Source organism: Chiloscyllium plagiosum, chromosome 3 (assembly GCF_004010195.1).
Source record: "Chiloscyllium plagiosum isolate BGI_BamShark_2017 chromosome 3, ASM401019v2, whole genome shotgun sequence".
NCBI lineage: Eukaryota > Metazoa > Chordata > Chondrichthyes > Orectolobiformes > Hemiscylliidae > Chiloscyllium > Chiloscyllium plagiosum.
This window is the reverse complement of record NC_057712.1, coordinates 130,355,237-130,376,984: the sequence shown is the minus strand read 5'-3', so window position 1 is coordinate 130,376,984 and position 21,748 is coordinate 130,355,237. Positions and strand designations below refer to the sequence as shown.

The window sequence follows — 21,748 nt, the reverse complement described above, 5'->3', positions numbered from 1 at the left end:
TTGAATTCATAATTAAAACACAAACTGCTGGAAGTCTTCAAGTCAGGCAAGTTCTGTAGAAAGGTTAACTATTTATTTTTGTCTTGATATTGCCATAGACAGAGCAGAGCTCAGCCATTTAGCTCATTGAGTCTGCCACACCATTGATGGCTGATCTGTTAGTCCTTCACTTTAGTGTCTTTTCCCCATAACACTTGATTGATTAAAAATCTTAACAAAAACAAATTACTGGAGAAACTCGGCAAGTCTGGCAGCATCTTCCTTTTTATTGCCCTTTATTTGGCATATTTGGAACGCTATCAGTGCCTCCTTAACATGAAGTTAAAAATCACAACACCAGGTTATAGTCCAGGTTTATTTAGACGTACCAGTTTTCAGAGCACTGCTCCTTCGTCAGGTAGTTATCATGAAGACTGATGTGAAGTATTTATACAACGCATTTGCCATTTCATGGTTTCCCCATTATAATTTACCCAGTCTTATAAGAGACCTCTGTTCACTTTCGCCTCTCTCTTCCTTTTTATCTATTTAAAGAAGCTCCTGCTGCTTTCCTCGAAATTCCTTGCAAGTACCCGACTTGCTGAATATTTCTGGAGTTTTACTTTCAACATTTTCCAGCGTCCGCGGGAGTTTGGACGACTTGCTTTGAGGCTGTTTTTTTTTGTATTTCTTCTTCATTTGTACATTTTGGAAGCACGTGACCGAGACAGGCGAGACAAGTGGAAATCAAGAGGAAGACTCGGGTGTCACAAAGTGGTAGTGCCGAGGGGTGGCGCTGCTGTGGGAGGGAGGCACACCGAGCAAAGGGATGGATGTGAAGCAGGAAGTCCCCTGGCCGGTGGTGAGCGCGCGCGTTTTAGTGTCCGGGGGCCGGCGGCGCGCGCCGTTTTAGAGTTGACGTGTTCGAGTGGCGGTTGTTGACCGTCGCCAGGAGCGGGTCGTTCGCCAACATGGGGCCAAGGTCCTGACATCGGCGTAGACCCCTCTGCCCGATCTCAACCACAACCTTCCCCCCCTCCCCACACCGCTTCCGTACCGGGCAAAGTTCAACCCCTTCCCCGGACCGCCATGGATTTGGAGCAGGCGCCGCCGCGGCCGCCGCACCAGCCGCAGCCACCGGCATCCGTACCCGCAGCTGCTGCGGTCATGTACTCCTTTGTGGTGGGCCGGGTTGGCCAGGTCAGTGTCTGTGTAAGTGAGAGAGTCAAGTGTTCGCAGGCAGGCAGTGTCAGGTAAATGGATCAGCTCACCCCTCTCTGTGCTTGGCAAGGCCGTCAAGTCTCCGGATTTGTGCTATCTACCCACTTACCCTGTGTAACTCGACCAGCAGATTGCTCAGGCAGATTGTAGCACGGTGATGTTACTGGACCAGCAGTTTGGAGTAAGGGATATTTAAATTCAGTCCATGCAGGATATGAGGAATAGAAGCAGTGACCACGGAATTTCCAGATTGTTGTGATATTAAAAAAATTGATTTATTTTAAAAAAAATGGTTCATTCACGTTCTTTAAGGAGGATATGCTGTCATTCCTCGTGTGGCCTACATGTGATCCAGACTCTCAGTAATGCAGTTGACTCTAAACTGCTCTTTGAAACAGTCTCACACTCAGTTCCAGGGCAATTGGGAGTGGACTTTAAATCCTACCCTAACCAGCGACACTTACATCCTATGAACAAACAGAAGACGTTGTGCTAACCTGCGATGGAAAAGGCATTGTGGGTGTACAGACTCTGCACCGATGCTGACCACCACCTTCCAAAGACAGTAATCGGTAACAAATACCGGTCTTGCGGGTGACATCCACAGGATGTAAATGACTTTTTTAAAAAAGTAAATTTGAACTTGGTACTACCATACATGTCTTCGAGGAGGAAGTGAGGGCTGCAGATGCTGGAGATCAGAGCTGAAAATGTGTTGCTGGAAAAGCGCAGCAGGTCAGGCAGCATCCAAGGAGCAGGAGAATCGACGTTTCGGGCATAAGCCCTTCTTCAGGAAGAAGGGCTTATGCCCGAAACGTCGATTCTCCTGCTCCTTGGATGCTGCCTGACCTGCTGTGCTTTTCCAGCAACACATTTTCAACTACCATACATGTGACTAGTATAGTTTACATTGGCTTCTTGAATATCGTATTTACAATCTGTGTGTAAATATAGCAGAGCTAACTTCTTTCATGTTAATGTAGTCCCAAGCATGTGAGAGAGAAAATAGCAAGGGAATACTTCCTACAAATTCATCCAAAAATTGCTTTATAAATGGAAGTCACTTACTCTGGAAGTCACTAACTCATTTTTGTTCCTGTTCCCACAGTGGCCTTATGCCTTCCTGCCTCTGACTTCCTATAACCTTGTGTTCCTTTTACTTCTAAGTAAAACCCAACTGGCCCTTTCGGAAAGGTAACTGCCATCCATACCTGATATGGTCTACATGTGGCTCCAGAGCTATAGACATCTGGTTGGTTCTTAACTGTCCTCTGGGGCAGTTATGGATGGAAAATAAATGCTGGCCTAGACAGTGATTTGCACATCCAGTGCATGATTTTTTAAAAAACTGTATGGTGGCTCTGTGGTTATCACTGCTACTTCACAGTGCCAGGGGCCTGCGTTCGGTTCCAGCTGGCGACTGTCTGTGTGGAGTTTGCACATTCTCCCCGTGTCTGTGTGAGTTTCCTCTGGGTGCTCCAGTTTCCTTCCACAATCCAAAGATGTGCAGGTTAGGTGAATTGGCCATGCTAAATTGCCCATAGTGTTCAGGGATGTATAGAGTAGGTGCATTAGTCAGGGGTAAATGTTGAGTAGTAAGGTAGGAGAATGGGTTTGGGTGGGATACTCTGATGGTCGGTGTGGACTCGTTGGGCCAAAAGGGCCTGTTTCCACACTGTAGGGATTCTGCATCTATTCTATATTGATATTTGTATCTTCCTATTCATTCCACAGTTGGTGACTGTTCCATCAGTCCTCTAGGACTTTAGGTTTGGAATTACCTCCAGACACTTCTCAACCTTAAATAACCTCTTTATAACCTCTGTTTTGACCAAACACTTGATTGCTTGTCCCAACAATGTCTTTGACTTGGTATCAGATTTTTTAAGATTGCAGTCCGCTGTACTGTCTTGGGATATTTTCTTTTAAAGGTGCTATATAACAATACAGGTTACTTGAGTATAACTAAGTATACAATTCATTCTGTGGTTTAAAAATTTACCCTCTAAATGTGTTGAAGTAATGACATGATAACTATATATGTAGGAATGTAATTTTTATGGTAGTTCATTCATATAAATTTGTCCTTTGGTTGCAAATTAAACTTGTGAAATGTATTTAATGCTAATGTCTAGTTACTCGAAGTAGTTGGTCTTGAGTAGAAATTGTTTTGTAATTGAGTAGCAAGCTTGACATCTTGAGAGAGCATCAAATGTTAGCTATGGAGTGTGGTGCGAGAATGAAGAGTAGTCAGACTGGGTGGGGTTTGGTCCCAGAAAGAGGATAATGCTTGTTTTCTTGATTTGACAGCTTTTGCAAATGTTTGAATACAGACATGCACATGCAATACATTAATGAATTTTATAATTTTGGATATAGTGTTTTCTATTAAGGGGAGACAATGGTGTCCTATTAATGTAACTGAACTAGTAATTTAAAAAGTCAAAAATGTTCTTAAAACATGGATTTAAATCCCACCATGGCAACTGGTAAAACTTTTGAATTCAGTAAAAATCTGGAATGAAAAGTGAATCTAATGGTGACTGTCAATTGTCATAAAAACTAATGCAGTCCACTAATGGCCTTCAGAGAAGAAATTCTGCCATCCTTACCTGCCCTGGTCTATATGTGACTCCAGACTCTTGACAATGTGGTTGGCTCGTAACTAGGCAATAGTGGATTGGCAACAAATGACACCCACATCTCATGAACCATCTTGATGAAGGAGCAGCACTCTGAAAGCTAGTGCTTCCAAATAAACCTGTGACTATAACCTGGTGTTGTGATTTTTAACTATAAAAAAATTAAGGCAGAAGACCAGAAGCTTGGTGAAAGTTGTGGACCTTGAGATCTGAAGGTACAGCTGCTATTAGTGTCATTAGTAGAGTAATTAAAATCGGTGATGCTCGAGAGACTAGGATTGGAGCAGCACAGATATGAGGGTGATATGGATGGAGAAAGTTAGGGCTGAGGAGGAGTGGGACTGTGGTTGGCTTTGAATGAGGATGGGTAATGATTTTAAAATTTAAGTTGTTTTTAAACCACGAGGGTGGTACGGGTATGGAATGAGCTGTCAGAGGAAGTGGTGGAGGCTGGTACAAATGCAACATTTAAGAGGCATTTGGATGGGTATATGATAGGAAGGGTTTGGAGGGATATGGGCCGGGTGCTGGCAGGTGGGCCTAGATTGGGTTGGGATATCTGGTCAGCATGGACGGGTTGGACCGAAGGGTCTGTTTCCATGCTGTACATCTCTATGACTCTCTAAACCTGGTACCGTTGTAAACCAATGAGAGATACAAGTGACAATTTTTATCTGTCCGCATGTATTATTTTGCACGTGAAATATGTGCATGCAGATTGACATGCAACTTTGCATAGCACTAAATTTATTTGTGTATCTCACCACTTTATACATGTCTGTGACCTAGGTTATAATGTAATGCAATTTCAGGTTATTTTATTTTCCCATTAGGCTAGTTTATTGGCTGGAGCCTTGCGATCAGTCATTGAGTAGAAAAGTGCCGTCAAATGGTAACCCCTGTTTTGAGTAGCTCATGATTGCAATTCGCAAATTGCTGAGGTGCATCATGTATTCACGTTATTATTTATTTGGAAGACATTAGGACCCTAAACAAGACCTCTATTCTTTTCTTCCCAGGTACAGCATTAAAGTTTTTGGACTGTCTTGATCTGAGTATCTAAGTCTGAGTAAACAGGATACAGTGCAATGGAACTTTGTAATTAGGGAAGGAAATTTGATCTTATTTGGTCTGGATATTTTTATAGAAATGGGGTGATTAGTACTGTCTCTGTGAAGCGTGCATCTTCCCCTTGCCAGCATGGGTTTCTGCCAGGTGGTCTGGTTTCTTCCCACAATCCAAAGAAGGGTCCGTTAGGTGGATTGGCTATGCTAAAAAGCACTAGTGTCCAGGGATATGCAGGCTGGGTGGATTAACCATGGTAAATACAGAGTTAAAAGGATTGTTGGTGGTGACCTGATGGGCCAAATGACCTTGTTCTGAACTGTAGGAATTCTGTGATTCTGGATGTTCTATATTGTGCAACAGTAATGTAGCCTGTGTAATCTGATAAGCTTTTATTGCCTGGTTTACATAATTTCTCTAAACATGTTCACCTAGGGCGGCACGGTGGCACAGTGGTTAGCACTGCTGCCTCACAGCGCCAGAGACCCAGGTTCAATTCCCGCCTCAGGCAACCTCTGGGTGCTCCAGTTTCCTCCCACAGTCCAAAAAATGTGCAGGTTAGATGAATTGGCCATGTTAAATTGTCCATAGTGTTAGGGGAATGGGTCTGGGTGGGTTGCTCTTTGGAGGGTTGGTGTGGACTTGTTGGGCCGAAGGGCCTGTTTCCACACTGTATGGAATCTAATCTAATCTCGGTTTAAAGATAGCCATTACTCTGTGTTTAGTTCAGCCAAGCTCCAGACTGCTTCATGTGTTAGTAAGCAAGCTGACAGGAGAATGAAACTGTGTCTGGTACACCCTTTAGACCTGGGTAAGATCCTGTTCCTGTTAAATTGGAGTCTTACTATAATTGCTGTGTGACATGCTTACAGCAATATCCACCATCTATTTTGTCATCGCAACAACACCAATTTTAATAATGTGAAAGTCCATGTTTTTTCCCGAATCCTCTGGGATGATTTAATTCTGTTTTCCTGTTTGTGGGTGAGTGGCTTTGATCTTAAATTTTGTTCCAAATTTTGGGAAAGTTGCTAAGTGTTAGGTTATCTCACAAAATTGATACATTGCAAAGAGCCTCTTCTGCCCTACTCTAATCTGCTTGTTGTGCAAGAAAGCTTAGTAAGTGTATTTTGTAGGAAGTTCATTTTGTAAACTTGCTCCAAAAAGGCAAGTTCCTTTTTTTGAACCAGATCATTTTACTGAAACTTAGCATTTAAGGAGTTCAGGTTCTTATGGCAGTAGGAGAAGGAACTGGTGAAGTCCCTATCATTACAACTAATTGATTGAAAAATTAATATTTGAATGCCTGTCAGTTTTGTGTCTCAATAAATTTATCATGAAAACCTCCATCCCTGTGTATTGCAAGTGCCTTGCTTATGTGCATGATTTTGACTCCTTCATTTCCGTGCATTTAAGATGGACAAGAAGTTAGAACATACAACATTTTAGCACAGTACAGAACCTTCAGTCGTCGATGTTGCGCTGCCCTGTGAAACCAATCTGAAGCCCATCTAACTTACACTATTCCATTCTCATCCATATGCCTATCTAATGACCATTTAAATACCTGTAAAGTTGATGAGTCTACAAGTATTTGCAGGCACTGTGTTCCATGCCCCTACTACTCTTGAGTAAAGAAACTATGTCCTATATCTAGCACCCCTCAATTTAAAGCTATGCCCCCTCATGCTAGCCATCACCATCCTAGGAAAATGGCTCTCGCTGTCCACCTGATCTAACCCTCTGATTATCTTATGTCTCATTTAAGTCACCTCTCAACCATATCTCTAACGAAAACAGCCTCACGTCTCTTGACCTTTCCTCGTAAGATCTTCCCTTCATACCAGGCAACACCGTATTAAAATTTATCTGTTTATCTGTTTTCAGTTTAAAACATACAGTAGCTTTAAAGAAGTAGAATATTAAGAAGTTTATGAAGACGGGAGAAAAGTTTGTTCAATACGGAATGTTAGTGATAGCATAATCTGTAAGAGAGTGCTGTATTGTGGAATGAACTTGATTGATGTTTGTTAGTGATACCTCAGATTTGATTGATAGTCCCTTGCAGACAATTCATTGGTCTAAACTTTTTTCCCCATGTCACCTTGTTGATAATTTGGAAATAATTTTACTGAAGTGAAACAATTGCTAGTCCTCATCCAGTTTTCTCCTTACACCACTAGTTTCAGTATTAATTTAGTTACACATTTCAGCATCTGTTGAAGTCTCCATTATAAATTGGCAAACTTGAGATTGAGTCAGTATTTTGTCTCAAAAACCATAATGGGATGAAGCTTTTGAACTGAATTTTATGACATTCCTTTTTTGATTTTGTTTCTTAAGTAGCTGTTGATCTTTCTCAATCTGAGAGAGTTAGTTGTATGTTAACCGCTTCCTGTATTCACTGAGTTGGGGTTATCTTCTTTTTGCAAGTACTGACTTCTCTTCTAATTTTACCATGAGATGTATATCCATGGGTAAGTTTGCATTTCATTAATTGAGCAATGTAGAAGGATCTGGCCTATTGAAATGTGCAGGGGACTTTAGTGCAGTAATTGCCTATAGCTGACAATGGTGCATATTTGGGAAATATGTTGACAAATATTCATAAGTGTTATTTCAGTGCCTTTCAACTGTTGCCTCTTCTGTTCCAATATTGGACTGAACTCCCTAGTTTTACCATCCCAGATAAAGGCACGGTCTATATCATCATTGTTTCATTGCGCCTTTTATGTAGAAAATCACCCTAAGGTACTTTATAGCTGTGTGAATAAATGGATAATATGAGTGCATTCCTCTATGCAAGTATTAGTAGGAATAATACTTTTTTTTATTGACAAATATTTTCCTCATTCTCAGCTAATGTCCTCTTTGCCTGAAGAAATGAGGCCAGGTCCTGATTTCCATGGAGTTCCCTGGGAGCCCATCTTGATGACTGCTATTATAGGAATTGTTACTTTTGTCATCCTTTTATGGAGAACCTGCCTTTCAGTAAGTAAGATTCATTTACATTTATCATAAATTCACATTGCTTTCTTCAGAGCTGATGGGGTTGTTAATAAAGCTATCTGGGATAGATGATTTAAGTGGAAAGTGTACTTTTTGGTGTACTATAAAAAATGAGCATGAGTAGGCCATTTGACCCATCAACCTGCTCCGTTGTTCAATAAGATCATGGCTAGTTGCCTCAGGCCTCAGCTACTCTTTCATGCTAGTCTTCCATTCTCCAAAATTTCAAAAAATCTATTTTTTTTAAAGTGATCAATCTTACACAACTTTCTGGGCCAATAATTGCAGTTATTGAGTACCCTCTGGAAGGAAACTCAGTCTTTTGGATCTCAGTTTTAAATGAATGTTCTGTTATTGTGTAACTGTGTCCCCTAGTTTGAGATTCCCTCACTAGTGGAAAAATCTCAACATCCAGCCTGTCAGGCCTTCTCAGAATCTTCTCTGTTTAAATACCCCGTTCTTCTGAACTCTAATGAATAAAGGCCTAACCTGTTTAGTCACTCTCGATAAGTCATTCTCTTCATCCCAGCAATATACCTATTGATTCTCTGTTGAACTGCAAAAACCAGAAATGTTCTCTACACAGTATTCCAAGTGTAACTTCACCAACACCCTGCATAGTTAGTTAGAGTCACACAGCATGGAAGCAGACCCTTCGGTCAAACCAGTCCACGCTGACCATGTTGCCAGACTGAACTAGTCCCACCTGCCAGGGCTTGGTCCATATCCCTCCAAACCTTTAGGATTCATTTATTTATCCAAATGTCTTTTAAACATTGTAACTGGACCTGCACCACTTTCTCTGGCAGTTTATTCCATGCACCTATCACAATTGGTATAAAAAAGTTGCTCCTCATGCCTTTTTAAATCTTTCTCCTCTCACCTTAAAAATATGCTCCCCGTTTTGAACTCTCCATCCGAGGGAATAGACCTTTGCTATTCACCTTATTCATGCCCCTCATGATTTTTTAAACCACCATATGGTTACCCCTCAACCTCCTGCGCTGCAGTGGATAAAGCACCAGTCTTTTCGGTCTGTTTTTACATCTCAAGCCCTCCACACCTGGCAACATCCTTATAGATCCTTTCTGTACCATCTCCAATTTAATAACATCCTTCCTATCACTGAACGAACAGAACTGCACACTCGTCATAGAATCATACAGCATGGAAATAGGCCCTTTGTTTCAACTTGTCCATATCGACCAAATTTCCCAAGCTAAACTCAGACCATTTGTCTATGTTAGGTCAGTGTTCCTCTAAACTTTCCTATTCATATACCTGTTTGGATGTCTTTTAAATGTTGTAGCTGTACCTGCATCTACCACTTCCTCTGGCAGTTCATTCCATACACGAACCACACTCTGTGAAAAAGTTTCCTTTTAGGTCCCTTTTTAAATCTTTCTCCTCTCACCTTAACACTATGCCCTCTAGTTTTGACCTTCCCTACTCTAGGAAAAAGATTTCGGTTGTTTACCTTATCTATGTCCCTCGTGGTTTTATAAACATAAGAAATGGGAGCAGGAGTACACCATCTGGCCCATGGAATCAAAAAAATGTGGCACTTAAGCACAGCAGGTCAGGTACCATCCGAGGAGCAGGAGAATCGATGTTTTGGGCATACATCCTTCATGAGGAATGTGGGAGTGGCAGCCCAAGGGGGCTGAGAGATAAATAGGAAGAGGTGTGGGGCTTGGAAGCAAGGTTGCTTGGAAGTCGATAGGTAGATAAAGGTGGGTGGTGATAGCTTGGAGTGGAAGGTGGAGTGGATAGATGGGATGGAAGATGGATAAGTAGAACAGTTGAAGAGGGTGGTGCCGAATTGCAGGGTTGAATCTGGGGTAAGGTGGGGGCAGGGCTGCTGGGAAACTGGTGAAATTGACATTGATACTGGGTGGTTGGAGAGTCCCAAGGCAGAAGATGAAGCGTTTTTCCTACAGGTATTGGGTGGCTTGGATTTGACGGTGGAGTTGGCCCAGGACTTGCATGCCTTTGATGAAGTGGGAGAGGGAATTGAAGTGGTCGGCCACAGGGCGGTGGGGTTGTTTGGTGCATGTCCCCCAGATATGTTCTCTGAAACATTCTGCAAGTTGGCATCCTGTCTCCCCAATGTAGACGAGACCACATTGAGAGAAATGGACACAGTAGATAAAGTGCTTGGAGGTGAGGTATGGGTGAGGGTTTTACACCTCTTGCAGTGGCAAGGGAAGGTGCTTGGAGTGGAGGGTATGTTGGTGGGCTGTGTGGACCTAACTAGGGAGTTGTGGAGGGACTGGTCTCTGCACAATATTGATAGGGTTGGTGAGGGAAATACACCTCTGGTGGTAGGGTCTGATTGTAGGTGGCGGACATGGCGGAGGATGATACGTTGTATCCAGAGATTGGTGGGATGGAAGCTGAGGACTGGGGGAAGTTCTATCCTTGTTGAGATTAGAAGGATAGAAGTGTGGGAATTGGAGGAGATGCAGTGGAGGGCATTGTTGAGGGGAAATTGCAGTCCTTGAAGTAGGAAGCCATCCGGAATGTTCAGGAGTGGAATTCTCCACCTGAGAGTGGTTGTGGTGGAGGAATTGGGAGTAAGAGATAGTGTTTTTGCAGGGGGGAGGGGCTGGGGAGGAGGTGTAGTCCAGGTGGCTGTGGGAGTCGGTGCCTTTGAAGTAGATGTCAGTGTTGAGTTGGTCACCGGAAATGGAGCTGGAGAGGTCCAGGAAAGGGAGGGAATTGTCAGAGATGGTCCAGGTGAACTTGAGGTCAGGGAGAAAGGTGTTCATGAAGTTGGCTCAATCGCCTTGTGGGAGCATGAGGTGGGGCTGATACAATCATCAGTGTAGAGGAGAAAAAGGTCGAGAATGGTGCCAGTGTAACTATGAAAGATGGACTGTCCACATACCTGACAAAGAGGCAGGTATAGCTGGGACCCTTGAGGGTGCCCATGGCTACCCCTTTGGTCTGAAGGAAGTGTGAGGATTCGAAAGAGCCTGCTCCGCCATTTAATAAGATCATGGATAATCTTTTCGTGGGCTCGGCTCCACTTCCCAGCCTGCTCGCAATAACCATTAATTTATTTACTGTTTCAAAATATAAAAACATTAAATGAGAGAGCCTCAACAGCGTCATTGGGAGGGAATTCCACTTAATCACAACCCTTTGGGTGAAGAAGATCCTCCTCAACTCAGTTCTACATCTGTTTCTCCACTATTTTGAGGCTCTGCCCCCCTAATTCTAGTTTCATTCACCAGTGGAAGCAACCTCCCTGCTTCCATCCTATTTATTCTCTTAATTATGTTTCTATAACACCCCCGATTCTTCCAAGAATGTAACACAATTTCTTTCTTCTTATTTGTCAAGGTGACGTCTGGATGCAAAGAGCAGAATGCCCTTTGTGGTCCATCATTCTCTACACATCAGTTATTCTAAAGTAATAATGTGATTTCACAAAAAAATCTTCAAATTTAACAGTTGTATAACAGAAGCAGGAAGAAATATTAAACTTTTTGATGCTTTTCCAAAGTTTATTGCTATACACGAAGAGCAGATGTTGGGTTTCCTTACACTGTAAAGATCCAAGCTTCTAAAACATGTAGATTAAATAAAATCTTGCTTTCATACCAGACAAATTAAACCTATAGTCAAAACTCAAGACACTTCACAGAACTGTAATTTGACAGTCACAAAATATTCGGAAAAGAAACCAAAAGCATGATCAAAAGGGTTGGTTTAAAGGAAAAGAGAAGGGTTGAGAGACTAGAAGATATTGCTGAGGTCCCAGTACTGATCCTTATAACACCTCACTATAAATGGCCTGCCAATTTGAAGATAATTTGTTTACCCCTACTTTGCCTTTTGCCCTTTGATCAATATTCTGCCTAGGGCAATGTATTCCTCCCTATGTCATTTGCTTTTTGCTAGTGCAACAACCTTTTTTGCGGCCCGTCATAAACTGTTCAGGTTGGACCGAAGGGTCTGTTTCCATGCTGTATATCTCTATGACTCTGACTTTTTAGAACACCAATCTCGTAATGCAATTGGTTTCCCATTATCCATTCAGCTCATTTCATCCTCAAGTAACTTAAATAGGTTTGTTTCCTGGAAATCACATGGACTATTTCGAATCATACTATGATTTTGTTTTAAACTGTGGTTCCTTCTCTCACCGTTTTTAAAAATAGTTATATGCTCTCGAGATAGACATGACGAATGTCAGGGAGGCAATGGCCTTGTGGAATTACTGCTCGGCTATGAATCCAGAGGCCCAGGTCCTGTTCTGGGGATTTGGGTTTGAATCCTGCCATGGCAGGTAGCGTAATTTAGAAATTTTAACAATATTTCTCTCTTTTTGAACTCCAAGCAATAAAACCCAATATTCCTTTTGCCGCCTTAGTTACTTGCTGCACCTGCATGCTTACCTTTTGTGTTTCATGCACAAGAACACCCAGATCCCTCTGCTCTGCTATTTTTTTGGAGTCTGGCCATTTAAATGGACAGTCTGCCTTTTGATTCTTCCCACTAGAGTGTGTAACCTCCTGTATTATACATTTTTTTGTTAAGTTTTGCTGACTCAGGCAAACTATCTATATCCCCATGGAGATTCCTTGTATCGTCATTACTATGCGTCCTCCCACCTATTTTTGTATTGTAAGAAAATTTGAGTACATTAGACTCTGCCCCCTCGAAGTCATTAACACTAAGTAAATGAGGCCTTAGGACTAATGCTTGTCGCACTCCATTGGTTTTTGTTTTTCCAACACGAGAGAGTTGTTATTCCCACCTCTGTGTTCTGTATGTTAACCGGTTCTCAATCCATGCTAATTCCCCCAGTACTTTGAGCTCCTATCTTGTGAAATAACATTTTATGTGGTCCCTTATCAAATGCCTTCGGAAACCAAATATCTATTGGTTCTGCTTGTTATATCTGCGAAAAATTCAAATCAATTTGTTTTGAATGATTTCCCGTTCAGAAAACAGTGTTGACTCTTTGATTTTATTAAGTGTTTCTAAATATCATACTACTTCTTGCATAATAATGGAATGTAGCATTTACCCAGTTAGGCTAATTGTCTTTAAATTTCCTGCTTTCTGTCTCCCTCCCTTCCTACTTAAACAGGGGCAGCTCATCTGCAGTTTTCTAATCCGCTGGAACGCTCCCAGAATCTAGAAAGTTCTAGAATATATCAGCCTTTTTCCTCTACGATCTTTGCAACCATTTCCTTAAAAATCCTAGAATGTCAGCTATCAGATCCTGGTGATTTGTCTGTCTTTAGTCCCACTAGATTGTCAAAAGCTTCATCCCTCTTGATATGGGTAGACAGTGGCTCAGTGGTTAACACCGCTGCCTCATAGCGCTAGGGACCTGGGTTCGATTCCACCCTTGGGCAACTCTATGGAGTTTGCACATTCTCCCCGTGTCTGTGTGAGTTTCCTCTGGGTGCTCTGGTTTTTTTCCACAGCCCAAAGATGTGCAGGTTGGGTGAATTGGCCATGCTAAATTGCCCATAGTGTTGAGGGATTTGTATGTTCAGGAATTCTATGATTCTGTGAGAGATTGTTAAAAGTTATTTCCCCTCATAGGAACACCTATATTTGGTAGGTTAATTTTGTCCTCACTGTGATGGCAAATATTGGTTTAAAGTGACTTCCATTTCCCTGTTACCCATTTTTAATTCCCCAGTTACATCCTGCAAGGATTGTACGCTTAGTTTAGCTACACACCTTTTGCATGCACATAAATGTGCACACTTGCTGTTGTTATTTTTCTTAGTAATTTATTTTCATGCTCAATTTTCTCTCTCTTTATAAGCTTTTTAGCCATTAATGCCCAATTCTTTTGCATACCACTAGTTTTTGCCCACCACTTTGTAAATATTTTTAATCAACTGTTGAGGAATGTTATTGCGCATCTCTGCAGCAGATGTAACATGAATCCAGATCTCCTGGCTCAGAGTTAGGAGCACGTCCGCTGCCCTTTTGCCACTTTGTATGTCTTTTTTCTGATTGGGTACTCTCCTTGACTTCCTTTGTTACCCATTTTAGCTTCATCCTTCTCGCTGAGTCCTTAATTCTGGCTGGAATACATTTTTGCTGAACATCTTAAATATCTGCCACTGCTGATCTAGCAATTTTTTTCTCTCTTTCTTCCCCCCCCTCCCCTCCCCGGCCCCCATCTGTATTACCAGGCCCCAAAGGATCCTTCCACATCCGACAGATATTTACCTTTACTTCCACACGCATCATCTACTGTGTCCATTGCTCTCAATGTGGTCTCCTCTACATTGGCGAGACAGGGCGCCAACTTACCGGACATTTCAAAAGAACATCTCTGGCACACATGCACGAAACTGCCCTGTGGCCGAACACTTTTTAACTCCGCCATGGACACGCAAGTCCTGAGTCGCATTCACTGCCAAATCCAAGCCACCCAAAACCTGGATGAAGAACACCTCATCTTCCGCCTTGAGGCCCTCCAACCACACGAGATTAGTATGGATTTTTACCAGTTTCCACATCTCTTTTTTTCCCCCACCGCCTCGCCTCGCCTCGCCTCCCGCCTATCTCAGATCCAAACTTGTAACTCGACACCGTCCTCTTGAACTGTCCTACTTATCCCACCTATCTGCTCCACCCACATTCACCCCCACCTTCCTCCAAATATTGCATTCCCAGCTACCTTTCTCCCTTAGCCCCACCCCCTACTCATTTATCTCTCAGTCCCCTTGGGCTACCCCTCATTCCTGATGAAGAGCTTGTGCTTGAAATGTTGACTCCTGCTCCTCAGATGCTGCCTGATTGGCTGTGTTTTTCCAGCACCACGCTTTTCAACTCTGACCTCCAGCTCTGCAGTCCTCACTCTCCCTTATCCCTTTCTTCCAATTCAATCTTTGTGCAGCACGATTACCCCTCTCAATTTATTTACCATTTGTCAATTTCAAGTGACTTGGGTGGTGATAATTTGGAAATCATGTGGTTCTGCTTTTTATTCGGCTGCTTGTAATCCTTCAGAATTTCTTTCCTGGTCTTAACTAGATTGTTGGTACCTATGTGGACCATGACTTCCCCTCTCATTCCAAGATTCTCTCCAGCCCAGAAGAGATGCCATTAATATTGGCATCGAGTTGGCAACACTGTTTTCACAATTCTTTGCTGCAGACAACATTATTTATTTTCCCAGCTGTACTTTCCCTGATGTCTATGTTTCTCTTTTCTTGAAAAAGCATTAATTAATGTTAACAATACTCTTTTAATTCATTGTCAAGTGAAATTTTACACTTAACTGATGTGGTAGAATTTGTAGAAATTTGGGTGCTGATGGATTGCAGTTCAAGGCTGTGCTGTGAAGCTTGGAGGCTGGGGAATTAGTTTCCTTTCAGGTAAATTATAGAATTCTTTTCGGAAATCAGGCTTTAAGAAATGTTAGAAAGTAGAGGCAAGCTGCTCCTTAAGCCTGATGCTGCTTTTGCTGTTTTCTGTTCTGGTGTGAACATTAAACATTTTTGATTTTAAAAAAAATTAGCTCCTCAAAGATACTTTTTGCTGTAAAGTTTCAAGACTTGTATAATGTTTTGCTGGGTTCTTGTTTAAACAGTGTGGAAGCTGTTTACAATCATGATTAGGAATAAGTCTGCCAAGGGTGATAGGTTTTGGCTGTTTTGCAGTCTCCAGACTTTGTATGGATGAATAAGTGAAGCTCTGCTACCTTGTTACACCCGCTTGTGTTGATTTCAGAATGGTTTACAGTTGCTAATCGCATTTCAATTTGTTTTTCAGGTGAAGAGCAGAAAATATCAAAGTAAGTTTACAACCACTGCCTAATGCACTGATTAATCTTCTGTCTTATTACTGTAAAACAAAGCTTTGTGACTTCCCTCCCACTAATGAGGGTAGTCTACACCGGAGTCATTTCAACCAAAAAGGTTTTATGTTTCCAAATTGTTGATTGACCACAGCTGGTGTAATTGACCTGTTGTTTCTGACATTCTCTTGGTTTTCTTGTCAATTGTCGTGCCCAAATGGGTCAACAGACTGTTTAGCTGTGATGTGTATTGCAGGTGAACCATTGTGGGGTTACCATTACGCCTAACTGGTGTTGTGCACTGGAAATCAAGCCCTACTATTTTCAGAATCATCAAAGGTTAGATACTTTAAAAGTATGCAGAATTCCTTAGTTTATCTATCTTTTAGACCTGGGTTGAAAAAGCAGCACCAAGTTTAATAAAAAAGTATTAGTTACAAGTAGTTATACTCTAGCTAAAAGCAGACAGTTATAAGCCATTGGTATAAATCTCCACAAATTAAAACTCAAATTCCCTTTTTTAAACTCCCCCTTACACACGCAGACAGGGAAGAATAAACATAGATGTTATGGATGGAAAGGAAGAGTGGGAAGGCATTTCACTGACTCCTGAGATTTTTGTAGGTCAGAGCACTCCTTGGTCATCCTTCTCTGGATGCTTCCACTGGTTTACAAGAGGATTGGGTAACTGGTGCACTTAAAATACCTTTAACCTATCAATTAAAAGTCACAGCTTACAACAACTGCTGAAGGAAAGGTAAGCTAGTTTTCTTCAGGTTTAAATCGGCTTTTGCTGCAAAGAGGATGTTGATGATCTTGTGACTTTGTATTTTGTTCACAACCTCAAGCTGTTCAGCTATCTGAAACTCGACCACATAATTGTTAGCAAGCAGAAGGTCTTTGTCATCAACAACTGGTCACTAGTCCACAGACCAATCCGTAACTTGTACCAATCAAAACTCTATCTGTACACAACTCCTGTGGTCCAGCTTGTCTGCAACCAACAGTTTAACAACTGTTTAAATAAGCAGCTGGAATGGTGCTCAGAATATGTCGGGCTACTAGCTTTGAAAACATGCAGCGATCCGATAACAATCCTTGAATTTAAAACAGTCCTTTTCCCATTTTGGACCACAATTAAAATATAGAAAAATAAAAAGACACAACCACAAAGACCAAATAGTTCCACGAGAGGTCATGAACAACATATTTAGGATTAACTCCATGCCCAGCCAAGCCCATAAAGCTCCTCCATTTGTTGAGAACTGTTAGCTTTGAATTCTGGAGCATTTATGACTCCTTACAGATTAAGATCATACTTTCCTCCACTGTACCTACACAGAGGATTCTTTTGGTTTTTGAAGGAGAGTATTTATGTCACGGCAGCAACATTCTTCCTGTTGCATTGCACCATGTAACATGTTGCTGTGCAGATTATTTTAATCTCTTTTGGCTGTGAAAATATTTACAATATGTATGTTGAAACCTTTGCCTCTCCCTAGTGACTGAAAAACAGCTATCTGAGAAAATCAAGCAGCTTATTCAGGAGAAGACTGAGGTCTTGGAGAAAATCTCCACTTATGAACAGAAGGTACGAATTAATTTCCTGTTATTTTCAATGTTGTGGAAGTTTGTGAAGGGTAAAATTCTTATGATAGATGTATCAGGATGCATCCATCAAAGCAAACTACTCATAGCTTATGCCTCTGTTTACCCCTGTAGAGGCAGTGAAGCCTCAAATGTCTGGAGAGTTTCCTCTATTTTTAGAAAGCAGATAAACAATTGAGGTCAGAGGAGAGAAAATGGAAAAAGAATTGCCCTGCTAAGGCAACATAATTGAAGGAATCATTTGCAGAGAGAGAATTTGAAACTTTGGGCTCAGTTGGCCTTTATGAATGCATCAAATGCTATGTACTGTTTTGTGAACCATGCAAGGTTTGCCATATTCGTGAGCTGAGGTTAGTTGGTTCTGCCATCCTTGCCCCCATTTTTTAATTCAGCTACCCAGTGGAGTATTATATTTCTTCAAGCAAATTAGGCAACAACTATTGTGTGTTTGACACGCGGTCAGAGACCCACTGCATTTGTTTTATCTTCTCATGCTGCAGGATTAGGTGACGAGAGCAGGGCAACCCTGCTTTAGTCAGTCGGGGAGGAGATGATTCGAGTGGCAATGAGTTGATGTCTAAGCATCGTTTTTGGCAGCTAGAATAAAGAGGTGTTGAGAACTTAAATACCTTAGAATTCTGGGAAAGGATGAATTAAATTAGGAATTTACGATGGATTTTGAGTTCAACAAGATGATGTGAGAAAGTTATTAGTTTCTTACTTGGAATGCAGGAGCAAATAGTGAGGCTAGTTCAACGAAGTGTAGACTGTGTCAATTAAGTAGAAATGAAAAACATTTGTGATGGAGTAGGAGGCAAGTGACAACAGATAAGAGCGAAAGCTGGTCAGAAAGCAGCCACTTCATATGTCTGAGCTCGAGAGAGTTGTGATCAAAGAGGTACTGATGATTGAGGGGAAAAGTCTTCAATGGACCTGGACTGCATGGACTGCATTGTGGAAAATATTTATTATAAATTCAAGTGTGTTTTAAGTGTACTCCCTTTATTTATCTTCTGTCATTTCCTCCTCACCATTCCTGACGCCTTTAGCTGAAAGAAGCCAAATCTGCCATTGATGAAGCACAGGATGTGAAATCAAGTATGTCTGATGAAACTAAAGAACTTAAGGTGAGAGAATAATTGGTATTGTTGTGTATTTCAATAGTTGATGTGAAGTATGCATATAAAGTTTCAGAATTGTCTGTTTCCAAAGCTGTCTTGTGTGGAGCTCGAGCAGGTGAACCTTCATTTGGAGACACGTGTGAAAAATCTTCAAACGTTGTTAGAGAAAGAGAAGGAGGAGACAGCTAAACAGCAGACTCTGGTAAGGAAGTAATGAGTATTTTTGAAAAGAAAAACTTTGGTTTATTAGCTTAAGTTGGATTTGATATAGAGGATGGAGAAACACATTTCTATTTCGCTGTTGTGCATTGGGTGGGATTTCTTTCACTTGCATCTTACATTTGGGAGGAATATAAAGAGTGCAGTATGCTATAAATAACACTCCCTGTCCTGTCTTGGAAACACATCAGTGTTCCTTCACGTTATTGGGTCAAAAGTTTTGAACTCCCTATCAAACAACACTGAGAGTTACTTAAACCAAATGGAATCCAGTGGTCAAGTAGGTAGCTTGTCTTTGGCTGAAAAGAATAGGCAATAAATGCTGGCCCAGCCAGAGAAGCTCTGTGAATGTATATAGAAAATAAAATGAGCAGAAATGCCTTGGTGTTCATGTACACAAATTCTTAAAAGGAAATATGACTCTTTAAGATGGGCAACAAAAGCCAGTTGTAACAATCAAACTTAACTAATAGAATAAGAGCAAAAGTTTACAAGCTTTTGAGAGAAGTTTATGGTTATGTGGCATTGTAAGTGGAAGGAAATAATGTAAAAGCTAAAAGATGATCCCAGCTGATGATACTGCACACACAATGTCTCCCAGAGTGAAACCTGGCTTGATAGATCATAGGTTTTGTTTGTGTAATTTGGTTACCATAATGGTCAGTCATTCAACATACTCACCAGGCTACAAATATGTTGATTGAAAAAGCATCAAAGTTTGTGCACAAAAGAATAAAAAATGCAGTATTTACACAAGAACTGGTTACAACAGTCTAATTACAAATATCAGAAATGAAGACTGAATCCTTTTACTCACAACTACAGAAATTCAAGTCTCAGTGAAGCATCAGCCTGTTTTTACTCCAAAGCTCCATGTTCAGTTGGTGCAGCTGTACTTTGTTTCTATCAAACTTGTGCATCACATGGTTCTATCTTCCTTATATTTTGTTTATTAATTTATGGGACTTGGGCATCACTGGCTGGACCAGCATTTGTTGCCTTTCCCTGGTTGACCTGGAAAAGGTGGTGGTAAGGTGCTTCCTTGAATCACTGCAGTTCATTTGGGAGAGGCACATGAACACTGCTTTGGTGAATTTCAGGATTTTGACCTAGTGTTATTGAAGGAGCATTGATGTATTTCCAAACTAGGACGGTGAGTGGCTTGGAGGAGAACTTGGTAATGTTCCCATACATCTGATACCCTTGTCCTTCAGGATGGGTTTGGAAGGTGTTATCTTAGAAACCATAGTGAATTTCTGCAGTGTATTTTGTAGATGGTGTACACATCATCTATGTATTTTTGGGAGTGAATGTTTTGTGGATGTGCTATCATTAAAACTGGCTGCTTTGCCCTGGATTGTGTCAAGTTTCTTGAATTTTGTGGGGAGCTTACCATCACATTTCTGACTTGTGCCTTGTAAATGCGCAGGCTTTGGGAAGTTGGCAGCAAATTAGTTGCTATAAAGTTTCTTGACTGTTACTGGCTTTTGTATCCGTAATATTTATATGGCTTGTCCAGTTCTGTTTCTGGTCAGTTGTAATTCCCAGAATGTTGATATTCTCTTAAGACCCTTAAACTGTTCACTTATTTCTTAATGTTAAGTTCTTTAAGCTGTTCTTCCACAACCTTTGTTTCTAGAGTCACTCAGCCTGGTTTTTCTCTTGTTCTAATGGTTTAGAGACTGCTAAGCCAATGGCACCTTTACTGCTATAGACCTGTTTTCTCTGATAAACTTGGATGCTGCATTACACTCTGCTCTGGATAGTTCTCTCTTCTTAGAAGAACCTTCTTTTGTCTCTGTCTCTTTGTGCTATTGGACATCTTATTTTTGGGTAACTGTCTTCTGATTCTTGTTTCTAAATAACTGTTCACCATAAGGCTTTTTTAAAAGCCTCATTTAAATACTCTTAAACACATTTCCAGACATCCCCAGTACTACACTCAGAGCTCAAAACTTAAACCTAAGTCATCCTTAAGCCAACTTCATATAGAATTGCAAATCAGATTTAAAGCTTTACAAGTTTGTGTCCACTTTCAACAAATTTCCAAATAAAAATCATAATGGAGATCATACTGGAATTATAAATCACTGAGTAAGCTTCAGTCAGAGCATTATAAAAAATTATGGACACTGCACCTCAGGAAAGCAGTAGAGACTTTGAGGGTGTACAAGTAATTTACCACAATTTTTAGTTGTGTAGAGCTTGGAACATTAGTGCTATTATCTTTGCAATGGGAAAAATTAAGAGGTGAGCTAATAGACAAGTAGAGAAACTTCCTCTGACAAATGGGTCCACCCTGTCTTTGGAACCACATTATAGTTTTAATGGAGTTTTGGAACAGAACTGGAGATGAATATGCAGGAGGCTTTGGAGGTAAATTGAGAGAACTTCTTTTTTTAAAAAAGCATTCAAGATTCTTGGCTTTTATCAGTAGGGACATAGTGTGCTGAAACAAGGAGGAAAGCACTGGTGAAGCATAGGAGGCAGGGCTCCCTGGTTCAAAAGGAGAAACTATTTAGAAAGCAAGTAGCTTTGACCTGGCATGTGTAGCTGAATGGATGGTGGGTGTAGTTTTAAGACCAGCTTATGAAAGAAAATTGGATATAATTTTTGAAGGATCATGAGTTGGGGCAATGAAACTGATTCAAAGGTTTTGTTGAAGAGCTGGCACACTAGGCAGAAATGTTGCAATGTTTTTGACTTGGCATCACATTTTCGCCTGTTTTAAACACAGATTGCCGATACTCAGAAATCTGTGAAAAAATTACAAGACATTATTTCAGCTCATTCAGCAGAACACTCTCAGGTAAGATCACCTGAATTATAAATGCTGAGTATAGAGCACCCAACAGTGGTGTTTATGCATACTGTTATGTACAATGTTAAATGGGTAATTGTCATTGTCCAGAGAACATTACTGTTTTGTAATTTGGGATAATGTCTGCAGAGAAAATTACAACAGTGCTGGGTTGGGTAATGTACCTATGAGAAGTTGCTGTATTATACTGTGGGTAATATCATTGTATTAATGAATGTCACAGGAGACTAAATCTGTTTGACCAAGTGCCCTCTGGCCTTTGGTGAAATCCCTATTT

At 41.1% G+C, this 21,748-nt stretch overlaps 1 protein-coding gene across 2 annotated transcripts in view; it reads left to right on the top strand.

Annotated features, from left to right (window-relative positions):
* The window catches only part of mia3 (MIA SH3 domain ER export factor 3), a 104,643-nt gene that overhangs the window by 31,697 nt on the left and 51,198 nt on the right, over window positions 1-21,748 (top strand). For both annotated transcript variants that reach the window (XM_043687327.1, XM_043687326.1), the window contains exons 7-12: window positions 7,767-7,898; window positions 15,678-15,699; window positions 17,205-17,293; window positions 18,360-18,437; window positions 18,523-18,633; window positions 21,388-21,459. In XM_043687327.1, the coding sequence (XP_043543262.1) occupies window positions 7,767-7,898; window positions 15,678-15,699; window positions 17,205-17,293; window positions 18,360-18,437; window positions 18,523-18,633; window positions 21,388-21,459 (504 nt within the window). The remainder of the gene's footprint in view (window positions 1-7,766; window positions 7,899-15,677; window positions 15,700-17,204; window positions 17,294-18,359; window positions 18,438-18,522; window positions 18,634-21,387; window positions 21,460-21,748) is intronic.